The 25,661-nt window shown below is 46.0% G+C and overlaps 1 protein-coding gene and 1 long non-coding RNA gene across 51 annotated transcripts in view; one reads left to right on the top strand and one right to left on the bottom strand.

Annotated features, from left to right (window-relative positions):
* AOPEP (aminopeptidase O (putative)) overlaps positions 1–25,661 on the bottom strand; it is a 365,171-nt gene that overhangs the window by 80,702 nt on the left and 258,808 nt on the right. For 44 of the 50 annotated variants that reach the window (XR_012424986.1, XR_012424985.1, XR_012424970.1 and 41 more), the window contains 2 exons: positions 2,903–2,965; positions 2,533–2,607 (listed from right to left, as the gene is read on the bottom strand). The exons of the other annotated variants lie outside the window; for them this stretch is intronic. Coding sequence is in view for 11 of the 44 variants with exons in the window: in XM_074018014.1 (XP_073874115.1) it covers positions 2,533–2,607; positions 2,903–2,965 (138 nt within the window). In the remaining 33 variants the exon portion in view is untranslated. The remainder of the gene's footprint in view (positions 1–2,532; positions 2,608–2,902; positions 2,966–25,661) is intronic. 50 annotated transcript variants of the gene reach the window in all.
* On the top strand, positions 6,438–8,435 carry LOC141408695 (uncharacterized). The gene is made up of 2 exons (XR_012425000.1): positions 6,438–6,805; positions 7,492–8,435. It is a non-coding gene; the product is annotated as an uncharacterized lncRNA (long non-coding RNA).

Consider the following 25,661-nt stretch of genomic DNA (forward strand, 5'->3'; position numbering starts at 1 on the left):
CAAATAAAAGCAACGGCTACATTTCAAACGGGCACCTACCAGAAATGACTGAGATTCACTTTATTTTACACTAATACAAACTGAATAAAATCAGAAAATACCATAGTTTTATTTTAACATAGAAGAAAGATATAGTGAATGCAGGAAAAAACAGAAACTGAATAATTTGCTTCTATTTGTGACATGGCAGACATTTTTAAAAATAACTTACTAGACTCAACAGCAAGTGAACTACATAGGCTCCTACTAATAACAGGTTCAAACCCTAGCAAAAGGTTAACACGTGGGCCTTGGAATGAATCTTCATGGTCACAAAGTTCAATTTCTATGTCAGAACAGGGGAAGGCCTTGGAAATATCGCATGCTTTATCTCTACGAGCTCTGAATCTTCTTCTAGGTGTGGCAGAAGCAAAACAGTGGGCAAAGGGGCTTGGAAGTGCTGTGCAGAGCCAAAAGAAACACTGGAAACTGACAGTTCATACTCTCTGATACGACTCTGAAATTTGCTATCTTCTAGCCCTTCCTCACCTCCACCCTCAAACCTCCTCAGCTTTAAGTTTCAATCCATGAAAGGAAGTTCTGAATGTTGGCTTCAACCTACTCCATTTTCACGTTCTCTTTAAAATTGCTGCCCACATTTTCCAAGAAAAAAAGACAGAGGCAAATCTTCCCCCTAAGTTTTAACACAAGAGCTTGTATCAAGGGGAAATGGTTGGGCAAAGAACTTCATTCTCCTGCAAGGCGAAGCAATCAATCAGTCCCCCCCTTCGCCCCACCCCCATTCTCAGGAGACCCAGTCATGGGTGTCACGGGTGTCACAGATACGGTTACTTCTAGGTTAGATCTTGGTAGTCACAACATCTACAATCCACAAAGATAATGGCTTCCCCCTCCTTTCTAAAGGACGTTGTGCATTTTGGTACTCTTATTTTTGGCTTAAAAACTAACAGCTGGGAGGGCGCAGTGGCTCATGCCTGTAATCCCAGCACTTTGGGACACCGAGGTGGGCAGATCACGAGGTGAGGAGATGGAGACCATTCTGGCTAACATGGTGAAACCCCGTCTCTACTAAAAATACAAAAATTAGCCAAGCGTGGTGCCACGTGCCTGTAGTCCCAGCTACTCGGGAGGCTGAGGCAGGAGAATAGCTTGAACCTGGGTGGCTGAGGCTGCAATGAGCCGAGATCGCGCCACTGCACTCCAGCCTGGATGACAGAGCAAGACTTCATCTCCAAAAAAAAAATAAATAAATAAATAACAGCTACGACACATTTTTTAAAAAAATACCAAGCAAGCCGTAATTCTTTTCCTTCTTTGGGTATTTTATGATCTCATTCATCACCTCACAAACATTTAAAACACACCTAAACCATTAAACACGACTTACCATACCATGTGCTGAGGTATGGCCAGAAAACTCAAGTCTGTTCCAAATGACAACTTTTTCTATTACCCTTCAACTGAAGTGACATATATGACCCTCTGTGGGGGGGGGGGGAAGGGCTGGGATCCCCCTTTTCACACACACTGAAAAGTCTAGCTACAAACAACTATATTCGCAGGCTGGTTCCTTTTCCAGCTCTCTCAGAAGCTGCCCTCTGGTATCCTGAAGTGCACTCTGCAACTCTGGGATCACCTTTATTCTGATGTGCTTTGTGCACATTCTCGGACGCGGCAATGCCCATACTAAGGCAACACAGCACAGAAATTGGCAGCAATGCTATCAGCAAGAATTTGGCTTCAGAATCAAGAATGATTCATCATACATTCTAGCAGCCGAAAAACAACACACCGCTATTTTAATCCCTTGGTGGTATCAAGAATCAAAAAACAGTGATATGTAATTAAGCAAAAGCAACAAAAATCCTATCTGCTGTAACATTTGTCAAAAAACTATTCACTTTTACAAGTTTTGGGCAAGTCACTTGGAAAACAACGGGCTACTTACCTTATTTCATGATATTTATTACAATGACAAATCAAGTTTTAGTACAAAATCAGACAACAGGCAGTCCAAACTTCTGCAAAGTAACATACTGAGATTCTACACTTAGGTAAACAAATTTCTCATTTGCTTTACAGCAAATAAAATTCCTCCTAGTGTTTTAAAAGCAATCCACTTCTTTCTTCTTCTCTCTCCATTTCTTAGATGACTCCAATTTAAAGTCTAGGTGAGAGAACGTACCGCACGGAAACCTAACACTGTGGGCGATTTATTCGGAACACTTTTCATTTTTCAGAGGTACCTTAACACTGAGATAATAAACACTGCGGATCTAAAATAATAATGGAACCCACTTAAGTCCTACTGCTGTATTTAACGAGCAAGAAACAAATCTCACGGGTTATTCTCTCTCTATGAGAACATGCAGATGATTAGGCTTATCGACCAGTATTTCTACAGAATTTCCCCGGTTTATTGTAACAAAAACTTTTTAAAGTCAGCGCTGCTCTACTGTCATGACCAGGTGCTCGCGGGGCAGACGCGGATTTACCGAGACCTGCGCCGAGCACCGCCTCGGGAGCCCCTACCTTTTCAAACACCGCTTCCCTCTCCCTGCGCTTCCGTTTTCGGGGTCTCCGGTTCACTCGAATCCACTTGGTGACCTGAGGTTCAAAAACCACAGCATTTCAAACACGGCGACGGGGTCCCGGCGGCCGCCCCGCAGCGCGAGAACGCAGAGACCCCCGGCCCCGCCACCTGGTCCTCCCCGCGCCGTGGGAGGCCACCCGCGCCCGCCCGCGGGGCCCGCGACCTCCGTGCCCGGCCGCTCCCCGCGCCGCAGCCCCGACCCGGCGGGTGGTCCCCGCGCCCGCGCCGCAGCCCCGAGCCCGGGCCTCCCGCCAGCCGCGGCCTCGCTCGGCGCCACCGGGGCGCAGGGGCCGCGCCGCCCGCACTCACCTCGGCGCGCACTTGCCGCGCGAGCCCGCACTCTGCCCCGGCGCGGCGCTCCCTCTGCAGCGGCTGCGGGGAGAGCACAGTCAAGTTTACCGCGGGCGCAGCCCCGGCCTCCCGGCCCCGCGCCCGCTAACTCGGCGCGCCCGCCCCGTACCTCGCCCGCGGCCGGGGAGGACAACGCGGGGGCGCCGGAGCCCGCGCCCTGCGCCCGGCCGGGGCCGCATCACCTCAGGCGCGGCGCGGGCGGCGGGCGCGGGGCCGGGGCGGCGGCGCGGGCGGGCGGGCGGGCGGGCGGGCGCCGGGCGGGGGCGGGGCCTGCCTTAAAGGTACAGCGGCCGCCGCCTCCCGCAGGTCGCCCGCGCCGCGCCGGCGCCGTATTGTTCTCCCCGCCACCGGCGTGCGCCCGCGCCCGCGCCCGCTCCTGTTCCCGCTCGTGCTCCCGCTCCCGCTCCCGCTCCCGGGCTCCGGCCGCCCGCTCCCGCGCCCCCTGCCCCGCCACCCTCCCCCGGCCCCGCGCCCCGCGAGCGGCTTCCCGGCAGCGAGAGGGGCCCCGGCCGCCCGCCGCAGGCTGGAGGGGGCGGTGGCGGGGAAGGAACCCCGCCCGCGGCCAGCCTGGCGCGCTCCTGGGGTCGGAAACCTGGCCCCCGTGGCTTTCGCGGAGGGAAAGCAACTTCCCTAGTGTCCCAGTGGAGTTTTCTCCGGGAACGGGCTCCACGCCGTCGGGCAGACGTTCCCCAGTGGCCACTCGGGGCTCCGGGCAGCGGCAGGTGACCGCTCGGGGGCGAGGCCGGGCGCAGAGAAACCCAGCCCCGCGCCCGCCACTGTGGACCCCAGAACCACCGGGTAGGATTTAAAAAGGAGGGGTCAATCTGTTTTCATAATTTGGGAGAAAGTTTACACTTAATTTATAAAAATGTGCGATACCCCAAGATTTTCCTCCACCCGCCAAAGGCCCTCTCATCCTCATCAGCGGTGGCTGGAACCCGCCTGCCCGTGAGGGGGGCCCGGGCGGAGAGGGTTGTCCTGCTGCTTGCTGGGTCTTGACCATCCCTTTAAGTTTATCACATTTCTTTAAAGGAAATCTGTCTTGCCCTCTTTATTGCTACTCCATCCTTCTTTCAAGATCAAAAGGTTTAGATCAAAGCCAAGATCAAACTCACTTCTTTAAATAGCAGCAATTTTGCCATGGAGTATTTTACACAGAGGAGCTTAATGGAGACATCAGGATTTTATCCCTTCATTCCATATTCATAACTGGACTACTTAAAATTACACGGATGATGCATGTCTATTTCCTAAAACAAACAAGTCTGCTCAAATGAGGGATTCTTTGTGTTTCCAGGAATACAAAAAAGTTGAAATCTAGAGAGTAATATAAATAGACGTGTTAACCATTTTGTATCATTATTATAATAGCTAAGTCCTACGAAATGTGTGCTCATTTGCTAAAGATTTTCAAAAGTCCAGTAATAGGAATAAACACAACTATTGCAAATTAAACCTTACAGACTTACATGAAAGCTGTTGTTAACAGCTAGGTACTAGTTACTTGAAAAGTTTTTTCCCCTTGCGATTTTTAACTGGTTGCAGTCACACATGCACACACGCGTTCTTAATTCTATAAATCCCACTGAACCACTGGAAAGATCTTAGAAACCAAGACCTGGAAACCCTGTCTTGCTGCTACTGACACAGTTTCCTTTCCTCGTAGCACCCAGATCATGGACAACCCAACGGTTGCTGGCATGAGCTGAACAAAGGGAACAGCTTACTGTCACTCTGCTCTTCTAGGATTTGGCTAAGTAGGAAGCAAAAGCTGTGACCCATCCTAATTGACTCTTGTCTCCTTGTTTGTCCTCTGTCCCCCAACTCTCCTCCCAATTGCCATCCCAGAATCCATCCTCCACAGAGAAGCCAGAATGGTATGTCCCAAGGTAATTCAAATGATACCACTTGGCTTCTCTGAGAATGCTTTTCCATCTCTTTGCCTGGCTAGCCCACTTATCCTCTAGTTCTGGGTTTAAGCAGCGCTTTTGCAGAAAGGTCTTTCCTTACTCCCCAAACCAAATTATGTCACTCCACTATTCTTTCTAACAGCATCCTGTTTATTTCCTTTAGAGTAATATTTAGAGCAGCTTTTAAGTTTATAGAAAAACTGAGCAGAAAGCAGAGTTCCCGTATTTGTACCCACTCACCAGCTTCCCCATTATTAACATATTGCATTAGTATATTTATTATAACTGAGGAACCAATATTGATAATTATTCACTAAAGTCAAATTTACATTAGGGCTCACTCTGTGACGTGCAGTTATTAGAGCTCTTTTAAAACTGGACTGAGCGTCCCTCTCCCCAGCTGGACTTTATGCTCCAAGAAAGAGATCCTGTCTCTGGTTCTTGATTTTTGTTCAGTCCACCAGAAACACTGCCTGGCACATACTAGAAATTTAGTAAATATGTTACATAGTGAATGGAAGGATAAAGGAACAAATGAAGGACACCTAAAATTTCAAGGGGGAGAAGTCTTAAAATGAAGATCTTTCTAATTAACTCCTGTTTGTTTCACCACTAAAATGCTTAATTTGTAAAGAGCCTAGAATCTTACATTTTTACAAAAGGGAGACCATGGGATATTAGTTACATTGCCAGGGTAATTTTATAAACAGGACGTGCACGGTGGCTCACACCTGTAATCCCAAGACTTTGAGAGGCCAGGGTGGGAGGAGCTCTTGAGCCTAAGAGTTCAACACCAGCCTGGGCAACACAGCAAGAAAAAAAAAAAAAAATTAGCCAGGCATGGTGGTGTTAGCCTGCAGTACCAGCTACCCGGGAGGGTGAGGTGGGAGGATCACGTGAGCCCAGAAGGCAGAGGCTGCAGTGAGCCATGATCGCACCATTGCACTCCAGCCTGGGCAACAGAGTGAGATCCTGCCTCAAAAAAATATGAATGAGTAAATAACAATAAAAATAAATTTAATAAAATTGAAATGAGAAAGGTTCCTAATCCCTCACATATGAATCACTAAAATTATATTCAGAATGGTGCTAGAAGCTGAATTTAATCTAGAATTAAAGATCTACATATTGCATGACACTGAAAAAATACTTTATTGTGTTCAATCCAACCTGAACACATTGCTCCTGTTGTCTACCTGAATCTCCCCTTCTTCACGGGCTGATGCCAATGAAGGCAGGGTGTAGAGAAACTGGAGGACCGCTTTTTTAAAAACTGGGGTTCTGTGGTGGAGGATGGGCATTCTAATTACTGCCTTTGAGAATGCAGTAAAAGCACTTTAAAGCTGTCTCTTAAAAACAGATGTTTTCTATCTGAATTGTATCTTTAAAAATGCCTCATCCAGTAGATACGCATGTTTTGAAAGAAGTTGTTCTAAGAAACTTTTTTTTGTCAAAGCAATTCATCATAGCTGAAGACAATGTCCGAGGCTGAGGAAAATACCATTGCTTTAAAATTATTTAACCTCGTGATTGACTGGAGATTACTTTTGGAGGGAAAGTAATCTCCAGGAAATTTTTCTTCAGTTTCCTTCCTTTTCTTAGACAAAGAAGAAATTCCTCCTATCACTGGAAAAATATAGTGATACCAACTTCACGTTACCGGTGTGTCTTCTCTTCCTGCTTCTACTTCATGGAGGAGGCACAGGGCAGAGGAAGGAGGAGCCAGCCTTCCTAGGCACCAGGAAGGCCAAAGGGCAAGCAAGGGGGCTCTTCCATGGTCCCAAACAGCCACAGATGGCAAATTACATTCCCTCGGGCACCGCGGAGGGAAAACTATCCACTAAAAGAAACCAAAAGATCTTTGAATACCAAACAAGGTCGAGAGTTCCAGAAGCTTCCACTGGTTTCAGAAGTGTTCTATTGCCAACATACGTTCAGGGTGAACTTAAAAGTAAGAATCTACACACGTCTAGAAATAAAATCAAGGCTGGATTAAGTTTAAAAAATAAAGAAGGATGGGGGTGAAGTTATCAAATATTTATATCTTTAAATTTGGTTTATTTTTTTTTGAGACAATGTCTTGCTCTTGTCACCCAGGCTGGAGTGCAGTGGTGCAATCTCAGCTCACTGCAACCTCCACCTCCCAGGCTCAAGTGATTCTTCCGCCTCAGGCTCCCAAGTAACTGGGATTACAGGCACCCACCACCACGCCCAGCTAATTTTTGTACTTTTAGTAGAGACAGGGTTTCACCATGTTGGCCAGGCTGGTCTCGAACTTCTGATCTCAGGTGATCCACCCGCCTCGGCCTCCCAAAGTGCTGGGTTACAGATGTGAGCCACCACGCCTGGCCGTCTATTATTTTTAAACATAGCATCCTTTATATTATATTTGTGGATGGTTTTAGAAAATTATAAATTAATCCAAAAATATAAAAGCTGTTACATAAAGGATGTTTAGAGGGTTGTTGATTCCGTTAGATAGAATTTTCTATGAAGTCTTCTCCCTGGTGTCAGTGTCAGGAACAGTTCGACCTGATCAGCTGGTTGGTTTGTACCTGCTATTTGTATTATTTGTATTTGCCCATTTTGTCTCTGTATTAGATGAACAACTAGTTTGTTGTTGTTTCTTTTTTTTAGGAGGATTTTGGCCCTGCCAAACGGACCTCTTAGTGGAAGTCCTTATAAAGCATAATTTTCAAAAAAGGAAGTCAGTTTCACGCTTGGCGCAGTGGATTGCTGCGGCCGTGGCTCCGCGGCGAACCGGCTAACAGACGCTCTTTCTCTGGGGAACTATGACCTGAGCTCACTACTGCTAAACCCTTATAGAGATCAACGGAGGGAACAGCTACAATGCTTAGTTCTTCCATTTCTTGACCCCCTCTGAGAATCTGATGAAGGCTAATGGTGCTGTCAGCTCCTTAGAAAACAATACACCTACAGCACACACACATGCACACACACACACCCCAACTGTCAGGAGGTTCACAGATTCTTCTGTACCTAAACTTGTAGTCTGGATACTCTAAAATCCTTTCTTGGAATAAGCCAGACCACTTTGAAGCTGGCCCTGGACTTGGTCTTATGGGCACTCTGTAAAAGTCCTGTTATCGCATTAAGTTCTGGTAAGAAGCCATCAACCTTTATTGAGGTGCATTATAAGAAACAGCCCCATAAAATCCATCACGATGTTTACCGGAAGGATGGATTCAGAGGGTTGTTTATTCCATTAGACAGTAATTTTCTGTGAGGAGCCACAGGACAGTCGTCTCCCTGGTGTCAGCATCAGGGATAGTCGGACTTAGGCAGCTTGTTTGTTTTCACCTCTTGCATCTGCAGTTTATCCCTCTTCCCTCTTCTAGAACGCTTGGAGCTCTGTGGCCCTGTTTAACAGGCATAGGACCCTCAGGGTGTGCATATTATATGCTAATTTAATTCCTGGCCCCATCCTTTTTTGCTACCATTATTTTCTTGTTGCTTCATTTTTCTTGTTTTATTTCTATCAGGTTGTATTTATCTGTTTTGGAAGATGCCTTCACTCCATTTTGGACAGGGAAGAGTATGAATTAATAATGTATTCTGTTTTTTTGTTGTTGTTGTTTTTTAATTTCCTTTTTGGATGGGAGAAGGGAGGATCTGGGAAAATCTTACAGTTCTAATATTTATCTCCATTAACAATGTTTAGAAGTAAAATACAGAAGTTAAGGATGTATGGCTGTTCTTATAACTCTACTTATAAAATTCTAGGAAAAGAACTGTCAAAAAATAAACATAATACTATGCAGACATGACACTGTACAGGCATCATCAAACAAACATTACTATACAGGACTATTATAAAAAGGCTAACCAACAAAATATTTTACCTCTTGGTATCAAAACCAGAAGAAAGGGGCTTAGATTTGGAGAGAATAATGTAAGTTGAACATATAGACAGGTTATTCACATAAAAAACATATTAAATGCCTACTGTGAAACAGAGTACTAGATTTCGTGAATGCAAAGATGAGTAAGACGTTGTCCCTGTCCTCAGGAAACTCCTGTGACAAGGTAGTAATACAGCAAGGTATAAGGAGCACACAGCTGGCTTGCCTAGCTGTGCCCCCTCTAGGCCTCCTTCCTCATAAAGTTCTGATCAAATGACATGTAATTTGCTTAGAACAGGAAGCAGTTGCTATTTATCAACTTCTAAATGACTAGAATTAAGAAGCAATACAACAGTACTAGAAGCTGGAGGGAAGTGACTTTAAGACAAAAAAAGTACTGACGCATCCCTACCAGAGACCACAGGACCTTAGACTGCTCGAGGGAGTAAGAGTGGCAATTGCCTACAGAACTGAAGGCTTTACAACGTGCCTCCATATACAGACTGTTCTGCTCGTTCCTCACACAGTCCCATCTGAAAGGTGGAAAAACTGAGTCTCAGGGGATTTCATATCGCTTGGCCCCTAGGTCTCCTGGTTGGAAGGGGAGTACTCTTTCTACTCCAGCGTGAGTGCTTATGGAACATCTAGTGTGACTGTCTCACTTTAACATATTTTTTCATTATATGGATTAGATCAACCCCAGATGAAAACATAGGCTGCAAAATATAATTCCATACCATAAAAGTCTACTGAAAAATACGTTCTAAAAAGCAGACATTATTATATTCCCTTCAATGCCTTCAATTATTTACAGGCCTTGATATTCATGGACATTATAACCTTAAAGAGTTTTCAGCTGTGTGTGGTGGCTCATGCCTACAATGCTAGCACTTTGGGAGGCTGAGGTGGGAGAATCACTTGAGGCCAGGAGTTCAAGACCATCCTGGGAAACATAGTGAGATCCTGTCTCTACAAAAAATGAAAATAAAAAATTAGCTGGGCACGGTGGCATGTGCCTCTAGGCCCAGGTACTTAGGAGGCTGAGGCAGAAGTATCGCTTGAGCCCTGGAGTTTGAGGCTCCAGTGAGCTACTGTTGTGCCACTGCACTCCAGCCTGGGTGATAGAGCAAGACTGTCTCAAAAAAACAAAAAAGTTCATGGTGAAATATAGAATTATGTAAGGGTGGTTTCAGATTAGTGGTTTCTACCCTTGGGTGCTTACTCGAGTCACCAGCAAGTGTTTTACGAATCTCAGTGCCCAGGTGACCACTGAGGTTCCCATCTCTGAGAGGAGGACCCAGGCGTCAGTCATTGCTAAAGCCCCTCCACCCCTCAGGCTTCCAATGTGCAGGCAGCACTGAGAACCACTGCCTTCGATAATTGTAATGATGCCCCATCTCAAATAGGTTACTATGAAAAAACTCCAGATGTTTGGGAGACATCTACATTTCAAAGTCAGTGCCACAGGTGATGGCCACTCACTCTGCTCTACAACAGTAAGTCCAGTTTGGCAGATGGCAGACACGGTGTTGGGAGGATGGGCTCGTGGGCCAAACCAGGAGTCACTTCCTGCAGCTCACACCAAGGGATACAATTTTGGGCAAGATAAGTGAAGCATACACACAAAAAGAACTAAAAAGAAATGGAAGATTTCAACATTCTACCCGGAAGGGAGACAACAACAGGCAGATATCTGACTTTTTTTTCTAAAGCTAATACAATCTGGGTCCTTAGCGAAAAGTGCATACATCCTTATCTTTAGGAACCCAATCTTAGTGCTGACCTGCAATACTGTAGACATGAAGGTGGTATTTCCAACTAGTCATCTGCAGATGATGTTCTAAATGATGCTGATGGCTGTCATCCATTCCCTTGAAATGAACATTTGCATTTGGAAGACTGCTGGCTAGAATGAGGGGACAGGGTGCACCAATGGAAAAGACCCTTCGCTGTGTGCAAAGGGTATTGTTCCATTCAGGAAGCAACCCCTGCTGGCTTCCTCTAGCCCTGGGCACTGTGCACTAACCACAGGGGCTCTATTGTTAGAAAACACACACACATACGCTGCTGCTATAGGAACAGGATTCTGGCAAAAGGCCTTACAGAAGGGATTAGTTACTATTGAAAAACACAAAAATATCAGATGTTGATATTTCACTAGCTTGAAAAGCAAACAACCATGTCTAGGCACTTTCCCGTCATTTCCTAAGATAGAGCAGGTGTGGTATCTGGAAGTGTGGGCACGTGGACATGTGGATGCTCCACAGTGCCTTTGGAGGAGGGGATATGATGGGAGTCTGTGGCCCTGGCATGTCGATTTTTAAAAAGCGTGGCACTCAGACTGGGTGGCTTGTTACAAGGCCTCCAAAAGAAACCCAGTGAAGTCACAATTTGCAACAAGAGGAATGGGCCTGAGTCATCCATCCCTTGATGAAGAAGTAAAACCACACAGACACACACACACACACACACACACACACAGAGGCAAGTAAAATCCACCACCTGTGGGGTGGAGTGGCTGTCCCAAACATAAATAATACATGAGAGAAAGCTATTTTCCAGAGTGTTTGTTCACCAAACATTCAGGGCCATACAAGGAGGGCGTTCCAGGAAAACAATGGGAAGGGCCAGAATTAATTGGCTGCTAATCTCTTCACTTTTTGCAGGATGTTTTCTCCAGCAGTGGGTGAAATCGGTGTTTAATGCTACACAGGCCCAGCTGTGTCCATATAAGGAAAGCCCAGGCTCACGTCTCTCCAGGAAAAAGGACCTGTCCTCCCTCCCCGCGTTCTGCTTCCACCCACCGCGTGTGGAGGTGGAGAGTGGGAGCCGGGGAATGTGAACTTGATCCAGCACTGATCAGCCAAGCAGCAAACTCTCATTGTTCTTTAGATACCAAACATAACTTCTTTCTACTAGGGATAAACCCAGCCGTTCTGTACATAACACAGCTTTTGTGCTCACCAGTATGCTAGTTGGAAAAGAACCACAGAGAATATCAGAGTTTTATTAGACACCTCCTAATATGCAGAATTAAGAACCTACCCAGTTAATTTATATTCATTTTAATATTAGGTATGTTAGAATCTTATTAAATCTATCTTCTAGGATTTCTGAATGCTTTTATAATTATGGATTTCAATTTATTATGTAAATATTATGGCCTGTTCTGCCTTCTATGAGAGCATTTCTTACCATCACTGCCTTGATCTCTAAGATTCAAGGATACTGGAAATCATGATAAGGGACAACCAAATATGCTGTTGCTGTTTTTACAGGTCACTCTGTAAATGTGACTTAACTGTTTCAGTACAAAGCCAGGGTGTCGTGGGAAATCCACAGTTGGGAACTTAGACTCTGTCATTGCCACCAAGAAGCTCTGTGGCCTGGGACGTGCACGTCAACCTCTGAGCTATGAAACAGAAATAATGCTGCGGTGAAGATCAAATGAAATGGTGCATACAGCAAAAGGCACAAAATAGACCAGTAGACGCAAATCCCTTCCCCTTTCCCCTCAGAAACAAAAGCCTATCAAGTATTCTGAACCTAAATAAATTTTCCAAGGTATCAAAATAACTGAGTTGTGACATCATAATAAAGCCTGGCCTGACAAGCACGCAGGCCCAACGCCCTTGTCCGGAGCCCGCAAAGACACAGCACATCTGAGCTCCACAAACCTGTGTGTCCCTTCCAGTGACAACCAATGGACGTGAGAAAGAAGTTCTGTTTCTCGTATGTCTTATTATAAAGGAGATAACTTCATTTCTGGTCCTGTCGCATTCAAAACAGTAAGCTGACTGTTGTTACGAGAATATCACAAAGTGAAATTTGATAGTTCTTTTTTTCTTTTTTTGAAATGGAGTTTCACTCTGCTGCCCGGCTACAGTGCAGTGGCGTGATCTCAGGTCACTGCAAGCTCCACCTCCTGGGTTCAAACAATTCTCCTGCCTCAGCCTCCCGAGCAGCTGGGATTACAGGCGCCCACCACCATGCCCAGCTAATTTTGTATTTTTAGTAGAGACAGGGTTTCACCATGTTGGTCAGGCTGGTCTCGAACTCCTGATCTCAGGTGATCCACCCGCCTCGGCCTCCCCAAGTGCTGGGATTACAGGCGTGAGCCACCACACCCAGCCTGAAATTTGATATTTCTACGTTGCTCTCTGAAGATACCACCATGGTCAGGTGCTAGATGCAAAAATAGCTATAATCCTAACCAGAGCTACATGCATTTAAAACCAGTATAGTAATTAAGGATGAAGGCTTTTAAGTCAGACAGATTTGGTGTCCAGCTTCTTCCTCTATAAAATGGGTATAACTACAATGCCTCTAGGGAGTTGTGACTGGGATAAGTAAATTGCTATTATGTGGAATAATACACTTAGTATCCAGCCTTTTCTGCTCATTCCAGATGTTCTAAATAGGATACTCTAGTCGGCTGGGGGCAGGGAGGTGAGGGGACGGAGTGAAGGGAAGGATTAAGTTAAAAACTACAGTTCTATAGAGAGTTAGACAATCTACATAGTCCTAGATTTACCCATTTGCAGCTTAATTGACTAGAGGCATTTAGGCAAAACCCTGGCAGATGCCTCTCAATTATAAAACCAATGGCAGTGACTAGGAAATACAATTTGAGGAGGAATAACCAGAGAGAATTGTAGAGCAACTGCCTTTGCAATACACAGAATCCAGAAGCGTCTTAAGGAGAAGTACGTCTCTGCCTGGCTGCGTGGAATGTGGGAAATGGCAGCACGCGTGGCTGGGCAGCAGGAGGGAGACACCAGAGAAAAACAAGAGGAAGCGCTTGGACAAAAGGCAAGAGACGCTGCCTGATGTGGGAGGCAGCGTCTCCGTCCCGGGGAAACAGACCCCAGAGTGGAGGGGCTGTCTCCAGCCGAATCCCATTATCGCCTGTTGCCCTGGAGTCTGAGTCCCAAATTCTGATGTATTGACTTTGGCCTCCCTTCCATGCGTTTTCGTGCCAATAAAGTTGCTGAAATTAAAGAAGAACTGAATTGTGAAGCCTTCTGGCATAAATAACGTCCTATTGCGAAGTCGAGGTTAATAACAAGCAGGATGCCGGTAACACCCTTAGGAAAACCGTCTGAGCTACGCGTCCCTCAGTGCGGTTTGAAACTCCCCTCGGCCTACAAAGGAAAATATTTTTAGCATGTAGCACACTTTGTAACAGACATATAAATGCACCAAAAATATAATTTTAGGAAAGCATCTGGGTTTGATCATTTCAACCCCAAATAGGTTCTACTTTCTCAATAGAAGAAATACTGCAACGTTTTGCTATAAAATATGCAGCGATCACTGTAGCAATTTCTCATACCCATGTCATTACTGATTCTGTTTGTTTTTTTAAAAGCAGCAAGTACTCGAATGATTGAGATAAAAAGCAGCATAAAACATGAAGTGCTCTTTCCAGAGCACTGGGCACCAACGGCTTCCCCTCCTCCAAAAGGCAAACTCGACCCGCTGGACTTTTCCCCCAAGGTTATTTAGGCAACAGGCATAAATAAATATTTTATCTCTATGTCTCAAAATGTATCTTAGAAATAATAGTTGTCCCTGTCTAAGGTAAAACTGACCTGCAGTTATTACTGACCCACAGGAATTCGAAGACTAAAAAGGCTAGCAAAATTTTTTTCATCTCCTGGTCAAACAGGTTAATCTCTATGAATAATTGATTCCAACTAGAAGCAAATGCCTATTCTTCAGCGGTCAGCCAGCATAAATGCTTTTGTAGATTGATTATTACTCAATTCTCTGAATCATCTCTCAAACAGCAATTTTCCACTGGAAAAGAAAAGAAATGAACAAACAGGGTTCCCTGATAGTGTAAGTTTGTAAAACTCCAAACAGGACAAAGCATATTTAAACAACTCTCCCAACACCAGTCCAAACTAAGGACAACTTTTTAAGTCTGAGGGCAATTCTGCAGGTTCCAAAGACAGAAGGAAAGACACAAGAAAGTAAATTCCAACTTTTCTCCTCTCAGACGTGACCAGGTACACCTGCATCGCAGGCCTCAGCATGGCACCGGACGCAGCCCAGAGTGCCTTCACCCCGGCCAGCTCCCCTTATCCCCAAAGAGGCAGTGAGCCTCCGAGAGGGCAAGCGGCTCGCCCACTGCTACACGGCTTCAAGGTGGTACAGCTGACTCCAAAGCTGGTATTTAATGGATTCACTGACATCTTCATCCACTATAGGACTAGCTTTGCTGAACAAAACTTCACAATAAAGAACTCTGCGAAGGAACGTGGATCTGGATATAACACAACTGACTTTGCTCCTCTACCCAGCCTCCAATCTTGTTCATTAACTTTAAAGTAACGCTGCCTTGCATGTTACGCACCAAACTGTTTGGAGCCCACTTACAGCGTGACGGTGGTGGCTGTAACTCGACAGGATCAGAAGCAGAAAATACTGGGGTCATGAAGGCCCAAGCTGGAGGACTGACTGGAAGAACAGGGTCTTCTGCTGAATGGCCTCAACAGACTCCTTACCAAGCACCAGAGAAGAGGAGACAGCTGCCATCCAGAGGTGTGTGACAAGAACGCTGGCCTTTTTAAACACACACTGGGATCTGTGCAGTTCGACAATCATTGACAGTTACCCTGACCGGTGATACGCTGGTTGGCTGGCCACCACCTTTGTGCTCTCTGACTCTGGTCAGCTCCAGGGCGAAAGACAGGGACTCTGGTTGGAAGTGTGCTTGTGAAAGCAAATAAGAGGAGATGAAAAACGTACATCAAGATACACTTTTTGTTTAACCATTTCCTTTTTCCCATTCGTTCGTTTGTTTGGGTGGCCTGGTATTTATTATCTAATTTAGTTTCCATCTCAAGTGAGGAATGGCTGTATCTTTCCAAATGCAAAGACCTAAACTAATCTCTATATACAATCACATTCGCTCACACCAAAAAAATATACCAGCTTTTTGATGCAATGGAGCCCAGTATTTCCTATGCAAGATATTCCACCTTGATACGCAGGGCTACCATTTAGAAATAACTAGTGGAAAAGGGGCATGTATACCCATGACACATGTTTATGAAAAGCCCTGGAAAGTGAGGTCCACATCCTGCATCCGTGAAAGAGTAGGAACAAACAGCTTCAAGAAAAAAGAGGAGTCATTAATGAAAAATTATCACTTCTCAGGGCCCTCTGCCATACTCCTTTATCACCTACTCATAGGTCTTCACAGAAACTAAGGCAAAGATGGGACCCAAATTACAAAATGCTTTAGTCTGATGGGCTGAAGACTCAGAATCCTGTACTCCAGCCATAGCTCTGCCACTAACTAGTGCTGCAAGCTTGGGCAGATGACTACACTTCTCCCGGGGCTCCGCTCCCCCGGTGAGAAGACGCACTGCATTCTAAGACTCATCTGTAGCCTGGGATTCTACAGCAAACCCAAAGTTGCACAATACCAGAAAAAACGAATATTTAACCATGAAGCAGCAGAGACCACGCTGGAGAAGTACCGTGTATTAAATGTATAGTATTTGGTACCACATAATGGCTTGCACAAAAGAGAAGGAAGAAAAGCTCTGACACTAAAAGTAGCCAGGTGCTCCCGATGGCTTTCCTGGCTAGCAGGTGCTCCGGCTGCAGGAGCTGGGACAAGCCACCGGGAGCACCGTGGAGGCCACAGTGGGAGCAGCGGCCTACAACGCCCTGGGTGCTGATCTTCTACCAGCATGTGCCGGGATGCTGTGCGACGTCCAACAGCCAGGGGCATGCATGTGTGTGCAGCCATGTGCACAACTCACTCACCTGCTGCTTCGCAGGGCTTTGTCCTCCAGGTGTGGGAAGAGTACAATGTCAATATAAAATAATCTGCTTTTGGCCGGGTCTGGTGGCTCCTGCCCGTAATCCCAGCACTTTGGGAGGCTGAGGCAGGACCATCCCCTGAGGTCAGGAGTTCGAGACCAGCCTGGCCAACATGGTGAAAGCCCGTCTCTACTAAAAATACAAAAAATTATTTTAAAAAAATTACAGGCGCAGACCTGTAGTCCCAGCTACTTGGGAGGCTGAGGCAGGAGAATCGCTTGAACCCAGGAAGAGGAGGTTACAGTGAGCCGAGCTCGCGCCACTGCACTCCAGCCTGGGTGACAGTGAAACTCCACCTCAGAAATAAATAAATAATAAAATAATCTGCTTTTGATGAAGAGTCTACCAGAGTATGTCTTTAACATAATAAAAGAGAAAATGGGGGCAGTTTTTCTTAAAAAGCAGAATCAGATATTTCTCTATTGACATAAGGTTTAATACTCCAGAGCTGCTTTGTCCTAGTTCTTTGGGTTTGCATGCCCCCTCTTTCTAAAAAGGTTTCTCTACAAATAAAGCAGCACTGCAGTGAAATCCTATTACAGGTCCGCTCATTATGAGGGATGCAGTAGTCCTTACTTCAGTGACTCTGTGGGCCAACACTTAAAAGCCTGGAAGACAGGTACTGCCCATGTGTCCAAATATAACCCACCGGACTACGGCTTGAGGACAGTCACGCTGGCTCCTTTGCACAATGGGTCAGCTGACCTGTGGCTGAGTGGGGCTTAGGAGCAGACTCCTCCCTCCAAGCGTCTTTGTTTTCTTACAGATTTAGCCTCCCAGCGGAACATGGCAAACACAAGGCACCAGTTCTTTGCAGGCCTCAAACTCTGGGGTGGCGGCCTGTTGGGCAAAGGTTGGTTTGCAGACGCTTCCACAAACCATGAGCTCATGGGCAGGGCCTGTGCCCTTTCGGCTTTATATGCAAACTGCCCAGCGCAATGTTTGGCAAACTGTTTAAACTAATAAACTAAACCACAAAGCCAAATGTTTGTGTTACTCAGCCGGGCGCGGTGGCTCACGCGTGTAATCCCAGCACTTTGGGAGACTGAGGTGGGCAGATCACAAGGTCAGGAGTTTGAGACCAGCCTGGCCAATATGGTGAAACCCTGTCATTACTAAAAATACAAAAATTAGCTGGGCATGGTGGCAGGTGCCTGTAATCCCAGCTACTCAGGAGGCTGAGGCAGGAGAATCACTTGATCCCTGGAGGTGGAGGTTGCAGTGAGCCGAGATCACACCACTACATTCCAGCCTGGGCGACACAGTGAGACTCTGTCTTAAAAAAAAAAAGTTTGGGTTACTCAGGAAGGGTATAAAAATGAAGGATTCTAAGGGTTTCGGTTGTACTTAGAAACTTCTTGGCCAGGCACAGTGGCTCATGCCTGTAATCTCAGCACTTTGGGAGGCCGAGGAAAGCGGATCACGGGGTCAGGAGATCGAGGACATCCTGGCCAACATGGCAAAACCCCATCTCTACTAAAAATACAAAAATTGGCCAGGCGCAGTGGCTCACGCCTGTAATCCCAACACTCTGGGAGGCTGAGGCGGGCGGATCACAAGGTCAGGAGATCAAGACCATCCTCACTAACACGGTGAAACCCCGTCTCTACTAAAAATACAAAAACATTAGCCAGGCGTGGTGGCGGGCGCCTGTAGTCCCAGCTACTCAGGAAGCTGAGGCAGGAGAATGGCGTGAACCCGCGAGGTGGAGCTTGCAGTGAGTGGAGATCCCACCACTGCACTCCAGCCTGGGAGACAGAGCAAGACTCTGTCTCAAAATAAACAAACAAAAAATACAAAAATTAGCTGAATGTGGTGTTGTGCGCCTGTAGTCCCAGCTACTTGGGAGGCTGAGGCAGGAGAATCGCTTGAACCCAAGAGGCGGAGATTGCAGTGAGCCGAGATTGCGCCACTGCACTCCAGCCTGGACGACAGACCGAGACTCTGTCTCAAAAAAAGAAAAGAAAAGAAAAGAAACTTCTTTTGATAGAATATATTTCAGAAAATGAGATAATTAAGGAGTATGTTGACCGGTTCCAGTCATACCTATGGAGATGCTGACTCAGTAGCAGGTTTGGGCTGGCTCCGGGATATGCAGTTTTAATCAGCCTCCTACATGATTCTGATGACCAGGTCTCCCTGAGTGCCTTCAACTCAAGCCTGCAGAGCTAGACTTCCAGCAAGAACCCAGCTTGATCCTATTATTACAACCCACACATACGTGGGCCACTACCAGCTGTCTCATTAGCGGCATTTTTTCAATGCTAGTGGCCTCTGCTTCCTTTTCCTTCTGGTTATCCGTCAGTGTTCGAAGGCAGGGCCCGGTTATCCTTTATACGCCTAGCAAATATTAGATCTCTACAGTGTCACACCTTTAATGTGTCTGTGTGCATCTGAGCCCGTTCAGAATTCTTACTCTTTTTATAGGAAAAATGTCTCAAATGCCCTTTATCCCAAATGAGAAAGCCATCCTCACAATGTACGTCTAATCTGAGATCGTGAAAGCCGTGGGCAATTGACTCTCCCCGCCGACTTCCCAGCGTCCTTCCCCATCGTGAGTAGGATCTGGGTGCGTCAGCTGCATCACATTCATCTGTGCTTGCTTCGTGTGGCTTCCTACTCATTCCTGTGGATGCAGGCGCTCCTCAGCCCACTGCATGTCCTCTCTGGATAGACAGACACTGTTGGTTATCCAGATACTTACAGCTATTTTTAGAAATATCCATGTAAATTAATAGCTTCTGGACCAGAAAGTTTAGTCAGACACCAAGAAGCAAAAGTCAGTCTAGCTGTTCCACATTCTCCGCTAGACCCTCTTCCCTACACGGGGGGAAGAGCACGGCTTTTCCCACGAAGTTGTCTTTCCAGGCAACCTGCTGACCCGCCTGACCATGTTCGTCTAAACACGCTGCTCACGTCCTGTCACTCCTTCCACAGGCCGTCAGCAGCTCCTCAATGTGTAGGACGCTCTAGCATCACATTCAAGTCCCTGTGTAATCTGGCTGGGTCCTGCCCCACTAACCAATCTCCCTCACAGATCCTGCCCTCGATGTAAAACAAGCAACAATTAAACATGTCCCTAACAAGAAAAACAGAAAGGGAAAAGATTACAACCTCAAATCATGATCAAACTGCATTCACCCAGTATATTTTATCAGTATTTAAAATGCATTCATCCCTCTATTATTCAGGAGCAGAACCACCTTGGTTAGATTGTTGCAGGGGCGGGGAGGGACCTGAGAATGAGAAGGAGGCTGAGTGGGAAGGATTCTTGCCCGCACCCTTCCAGCTGAGGACGCCGCCTTGACTTCGCTGGGGCTGCGACCCGCTGAGCCGGAGGACGCCGCCTTGACTTCGCTGGGGCTGGGACCCGCTGAGCCTGAGGACGCCGCCTTGACTTCCCTGGGGCTGGGGCCCGCTAAGCCTGAGGACGTGACCTTGACTTCGCTGGGGCTGGGATGCTACCCGCTGAGCCTTCACCATAGTTATGACACTAGTTAATCAGCTTCCCAGCGCTGAGATTTGACTCTGCCTGATGCTGTTCAGACAGGCACACTGAGTTTTCCAGCAGCACACCTTGATTATGTCGCTCTCCCTGCCCTAAGGGCCTTCTCCACAATCTCCACCTGCCCACGCTCTACCTGCCTGTCCTTCAAGACTTGCTTCAAACTCTCTCTGCTTCCACAAATCAAAACGGCCTTTCTTCTGAACACTAAGTTTTTCACCACTTACTGCTTTCTGCCTTAGATCAGTTATTTATGTATCTATTTTTCCTACTGAATTATTAAGCATCTTGAAGGCAAAGCCTGTATTTCTCTCATCTTTGAATCATCCACAGTCCCTCATCAAGAACAGATGTGTGGGCTCCACTCATGGGAAGAAGGATAGGAAAGGACTGGACTCAGAGGTCTGATTTCAGATTCTGGAAGAAGCTTCCTCTTGCAGATATCATCCATCTGGTCTGGATGCTTGACAGTTCTACTGTAGAAGCCTGAGCTCTAAGCTCTGACACTTACAAAGGAAATCTTCAAGAGAGAGGAAACACTTTTAATTCTTGTTATTCACTTGAAGTCTAGTCTTAGACTACTGTGAATGAAATTCACACTCATTCTGGAAATCAGGTTTTGAAAGGCAGAAATGAAGGAAGGACACAGCTTTCATTTGGGGGCACTAGAGGAAAATGTTTCTTATTTCATTGTGGTGCCTTGTGCTGTAAAGAGGTCAGTATATTTGGACGGTGTCAAATCAGATGCCCCAACGTTACACCACTCGCAGCGCAGACCTTCAGCTACTGCCAGTTTCCGGGGGGTGGACCCTTCCACATGTATTTCTCTCTCCTGCCACCAAGACATGATTTTTAATTCTTGTGCACTCACTAGATACTAACACCGTTTGGGACCAAAAAATATGCCCAAAGCACATTCATCCATTCGGGAAGAAAATGCAGTGTGGTTGCACTGAGTAGACTTTATTGGCCATTTTGAAGGGATTCACTAGAATGCGGAACTAGTGAGAGACGTACTATAAATAAGGTCAACAGGAATGGCTAAATTGTGTCCCACCAAATTCATATATTCAATTCCTAACCCCCAGTACAACTCACAATGCAACTGTATTGGACTCAGGGCCTTTTGAGAGGAAATTAAGGTAAAATTCGGTCATATTGCTGGGCCCTAACCCAATATAACTGGTGTACTTATAAACAGAGCAGGTGAGGACAGATGTGTGCACGCATACAGAGGAGAGACTACATGAGGACACGATGAGAAGGTGGCCGTCTGCAAGCCGAGGAGGGAGAAACCAACCCTGTTGGCACCTTGGTCTTGGACCTCCAGCCTCCAGAACCGTGAGGAAAAAAATCTCTGTTGTTTAAGCCATCCAGTCTGTGGCACTTAGTTATGGCAACCCCAGCAAACTCATATGAGCACAAAGCCTTAGATGCCAAAAATAAAGGATTTTAATAAACCCTCCCCCTCTCTCTTGTGACTCTGCCGAGCAGCAGAGCAATCTGAAGAGCCTGTGGCGGGGCCAGGTGCTTGGAGGAACAGAAGTGACTGCATGACTCAGAGGCATTTTGGGTGCTGCCTCAAGTGAGGCCGGAGAACCTGTTCCACATGTCTTCAAGGATCCTTGACAAGATGTTCAGTCACTTAGAAAATATACGTTTAACTACTGGACAAAAATGACAGCAAAATTACTAGGAGCCCAAATAATATACCACATTATGGCAACTGCTATTATAGATATAGAAGAAGCAACGATACTGTGGTACATATGATTTGAAAAATATATTGTCTCTGGAATTTGCAAAATAATCAGTTTCAGTTTTCTTGACTGACCATTAAATGTAGAATTCTTACAGACACCACTGAGATTGAGTATCCTAATGGGCCTTAAAATTATGTTAATAATACTGCATAATGTGCGCTGTAAGAAGCCTACGAGTTACTCCCCTATGAAACCAGCTGGGTTTCTCTGTGCTAAAAGCACATCGTGACTACAGTGACACAAAGCCCCTTGCATACTGTCTCATCGAGTATTCTCAATTCTGTGATTGCAGCACTTTCCCTACAAGACTTCAGTTTTCTATCATCTGCTCGTGCGGCCTCTGGCAACTTGCAGGTGTTTGCTCGGAAAGAAGTGGCATTTTCCCAAGATGACAAAATAACCTGTTGTTCTAAATTCTGGGATTCAGGAACAAGTCTGGGAACCCAAGCTGCTTTCTGCCTATTTCTGGGACACATTACTGTCGGCTCATTTCCCATCTTCTCTCTCCTCCTCGCTGCCGCTGCTGCGATGATTTTGCCAGGAACTGGCTGCTGAGCACTTCCTCCAAAGAGGAGACTGAGGTACGGAAGACACCGGCGGTTCACCTGAGGCAGGGTGCTGCTTGTTCGCACCCCAGGAAACCGGCCTACCGGGAGCTGAAACCCAGAGCTGATGCAAGGCTGCTAGTTCATGCCCTCTGAATGTCCGCTGTGAGCCCAGCACTCCCGCCCGTGCCCTCTGAATGTCCGCTGTGAGCCCAGCACTCCCGCCCGTGCCCTCTGAATGTCCGCTGTGAGCCCAGCACTCCCGCCCGTGCCTGCGGATTCTCATCATCCGCACTGTCGCCGCAAACCGAAGGGCGTCTATGGACCAACCGGCTCTATCTTTCCCACACATTTGACAAGAATACAGATGATTTCACTCATATCTATTCTGTGGGTGACTTTAAGGCATTATGCACTCAGATTTTAATTCAACTAATAGCCTTAGAACAGTCTATTCAACAGGAATGCAAGCCATGTGTGTCATTTTAAATTTGTCAGTTGTTACATTTAAAAAGAAGTAACAGGTAGGATTGATTTTAACATATTTTATTTATTTAACATGTTGAAATGATAACAAAATATTATCATTTCAACATGTAACCAATATTTTTAAAAACATTAATGAAATATTTACATCCATTTTTGTACTAAGTCTCCTAAATCTGATATGTTCTCACAGTCCGTCTCAATTTGGGTGCTAAATATTCATCAGAAATGTTTGGTCTCTCTATTTCATAACATTCCGAGTTGAAAAAGTAGACTCATTCACATACCCAAGGTATTTCAAACAATAACTAAATTATGAGATTTTAAATTTAAATTTAATTATGATTAAATTAAAAAATCAGCTCTGGCTGGGCACGGTGGCTCAGGCCTGTAATCTCAGCACTTTGGGAGGCTGAGGCAGACGGATCACAAGGTCAGGAGATTGAGACCATCCTGACTAACACAGTGAAACCCCGTCTCTATTCAAAAAAATACAAAAAATTAGCCGGGCGTGGTGGCGGGCACCTGTAGTCCCAGTTACTCGGGAGGCTAAGGCAGGAGAACGGCGTGAACCCAGGACTCGGAGCTTGCAGTGAGCCAAGATCGCGCCACTACACTCCAGCCTGGGCAACAGAGCGAGACTCCATCTCAAAGAAAAAAAAAACAGCTCCTCCGGTGCTTTCGATATATTTCAAGTGTTTGCCGACCACATGTAGCTAGTGCATTGGACGGTGAGGCCCTGAGCATCTACTATTAATCTATGCAAGGCCCACAACGGGCACTACGGGATGAGGCTTACAGACAGAACCCTTGTTTCCGGGGGTGGGGAGGGACGGCATGGGACGGATACGAGAGAAACACGTAAGACAGGTTGTGATGCACGCGAAGGGGAGGGAGAAGAAAGCGTGCCAAGGAGCGGAGGGCATGCACAAAGGCAGGCTGGTGGAAAAGCAAATACCTGCGCACTGACAGTTGCGAGTGGGCCAGTCTCCAGAACGGTGGGAAATAACGGCGAAAGGGTGGCTTTGACCGGTCTGCTGCAGCCTCAAATAGCAGGCCAAGGAGTTTGTTTTAAATGCATTGTCCATGGGAGAAAAGTCTCTGGTAAGAAGAATGGGTCTGAGATGTGTTGTGGGAAGATTTACTTGACATTGATATGACCAATGAATTAAAAAGGAGAGAGCTAAAAGACCAGTTAGCTATTGCACCAGTCCAAGCGAAATAAAATTTATAAATGGCAGAGGTGCTAGGAAAGAAAATTAGACATTTGATAAGTGTGTACAGAAGGGCCTCAGGACTTGGCAATGTAGGGAGGAAATCAAAGAGAGGGAGGAGTCAGAGTTCTGCAGAAACTGGCTGGCTCGCACCTGTAATCCCAGCACTTCGGGAGGCCGAGGCAGGCGGATCATGAGGTCAGGAATTCGAGACGAGCCTGGCCAATATGGTGAAACCCCGTCTCTACTAAAAATACAAAAATTAGCAGGCATGCATGCCCGCCTGTAGTCCTGGCTGCTAGGGAGGCTGAGGCAGAAGAATCACTTGAATCGGGAGGCGGAGGTTGCAGTGAGCCAAAATTGCGCCACTGCACTCCAGCCTGGGTGACAAAGCGAGACTCTGTCTCAAAAAAAACCAAAATCAAACCAAACAAAAAACACAGTTCTATAGTAACTAAAATAAGGAGTGTAGAAGAAAGGCTGGATGCAGAAAGTTATTTCTAGTGTATCTGCATATAAACGTTTTAAAAGAAGACTGGAATAGATGGCTATGGGGCCGAGGGAAACCTTTTGTTTGGACAGACATGAAAAAAATCCAAAATCTATTTATAGAGCTGTCAAATTAGCGGAAGGTGCAACTTTCTGAGAATAACTGTAGAGTATACGATTCTAATAGTGTGGGGTAGGCCCCGAGTAAGTTTGATCATGGTATTATTCGTCAGGAAGCAGTGCTGCTCTTTAAAAGTATTGCCCGGGAGGTCGAGGCTGCGGTGAGCCATGATCACGCCACTGCACTCCAGCTTGGGTGACACAGTGAGACTCTGTCTCAAAAAATATATATATATATATATTGCTCTTGAATTATATTAAGGGATGTGGGAAACTACTCAGTGTATATCCTTAAATGAATAACTTAAGTTTGGAAGACTCCACTTTTATTTCAAAAGAACGTGCACCTACATGCCGTTCAGCGCAGAAACTGTGTGGGCGGCCACAGCGGGCTGCTGTCGGGGCGGGTGATCTCTGGAGGTGCCACTGAGGGCAGCGAGGAGTTTCACGTGTTCTATTTTGCTATTGTTTGAATTTGCTACAGAGGGCATGTTATTTTTACTTTTAAAGAGGGAGAGAAAGGAAAGGGTACAATATGTATTTATATACCCAGAACAATGAGTGAAAGGATATACATAAAAAATTGTCTCTGGGTCATTTTTATTTTCTTATTTAGACTTTTTTACATCCCAAAGTAAATGTGTAATTCTTCCATAACCAGAAAAGAAAGTCATAAAAAGAAATAATCTGTAGTACTGATGGTACAATCAATTTTAAATCTCTTTGCAAGGCCAAAGGTTATAGAGTTGGGATATTCTTTAAAGAGGTTAGAATCCAATTTCTTTTGCTTCTTCAGGGCTCATGCTCACTTTTACTGAAGCTATTTCCACTTTTTAAAAATGATTTCCATTCAGTGTAGCCAAAGAGGAAAATCGAGGCCAACCGCAGGGCGAGCCTTCCTGAGCTAAGACAAAAGGCCTCCGAGACCTGTGGATGGAAACCCCACCAGTAGAACGTGACTCTTTTGTCACGAACGACTT

This window comes from Macaca fascicularis, chromosome 15 (genome assembly GCF_037993035.2).
Source record: "Macaca fascicularis isolate 582-1 chromosome 15, T2T-MFA8v1.1".
NCBI classification, from domain to species: Eukaryota; Metazoa; Chordata; class Mammalia; order Primates; family Cercopithecidae; genus Macaca; species Macaca fascicularis.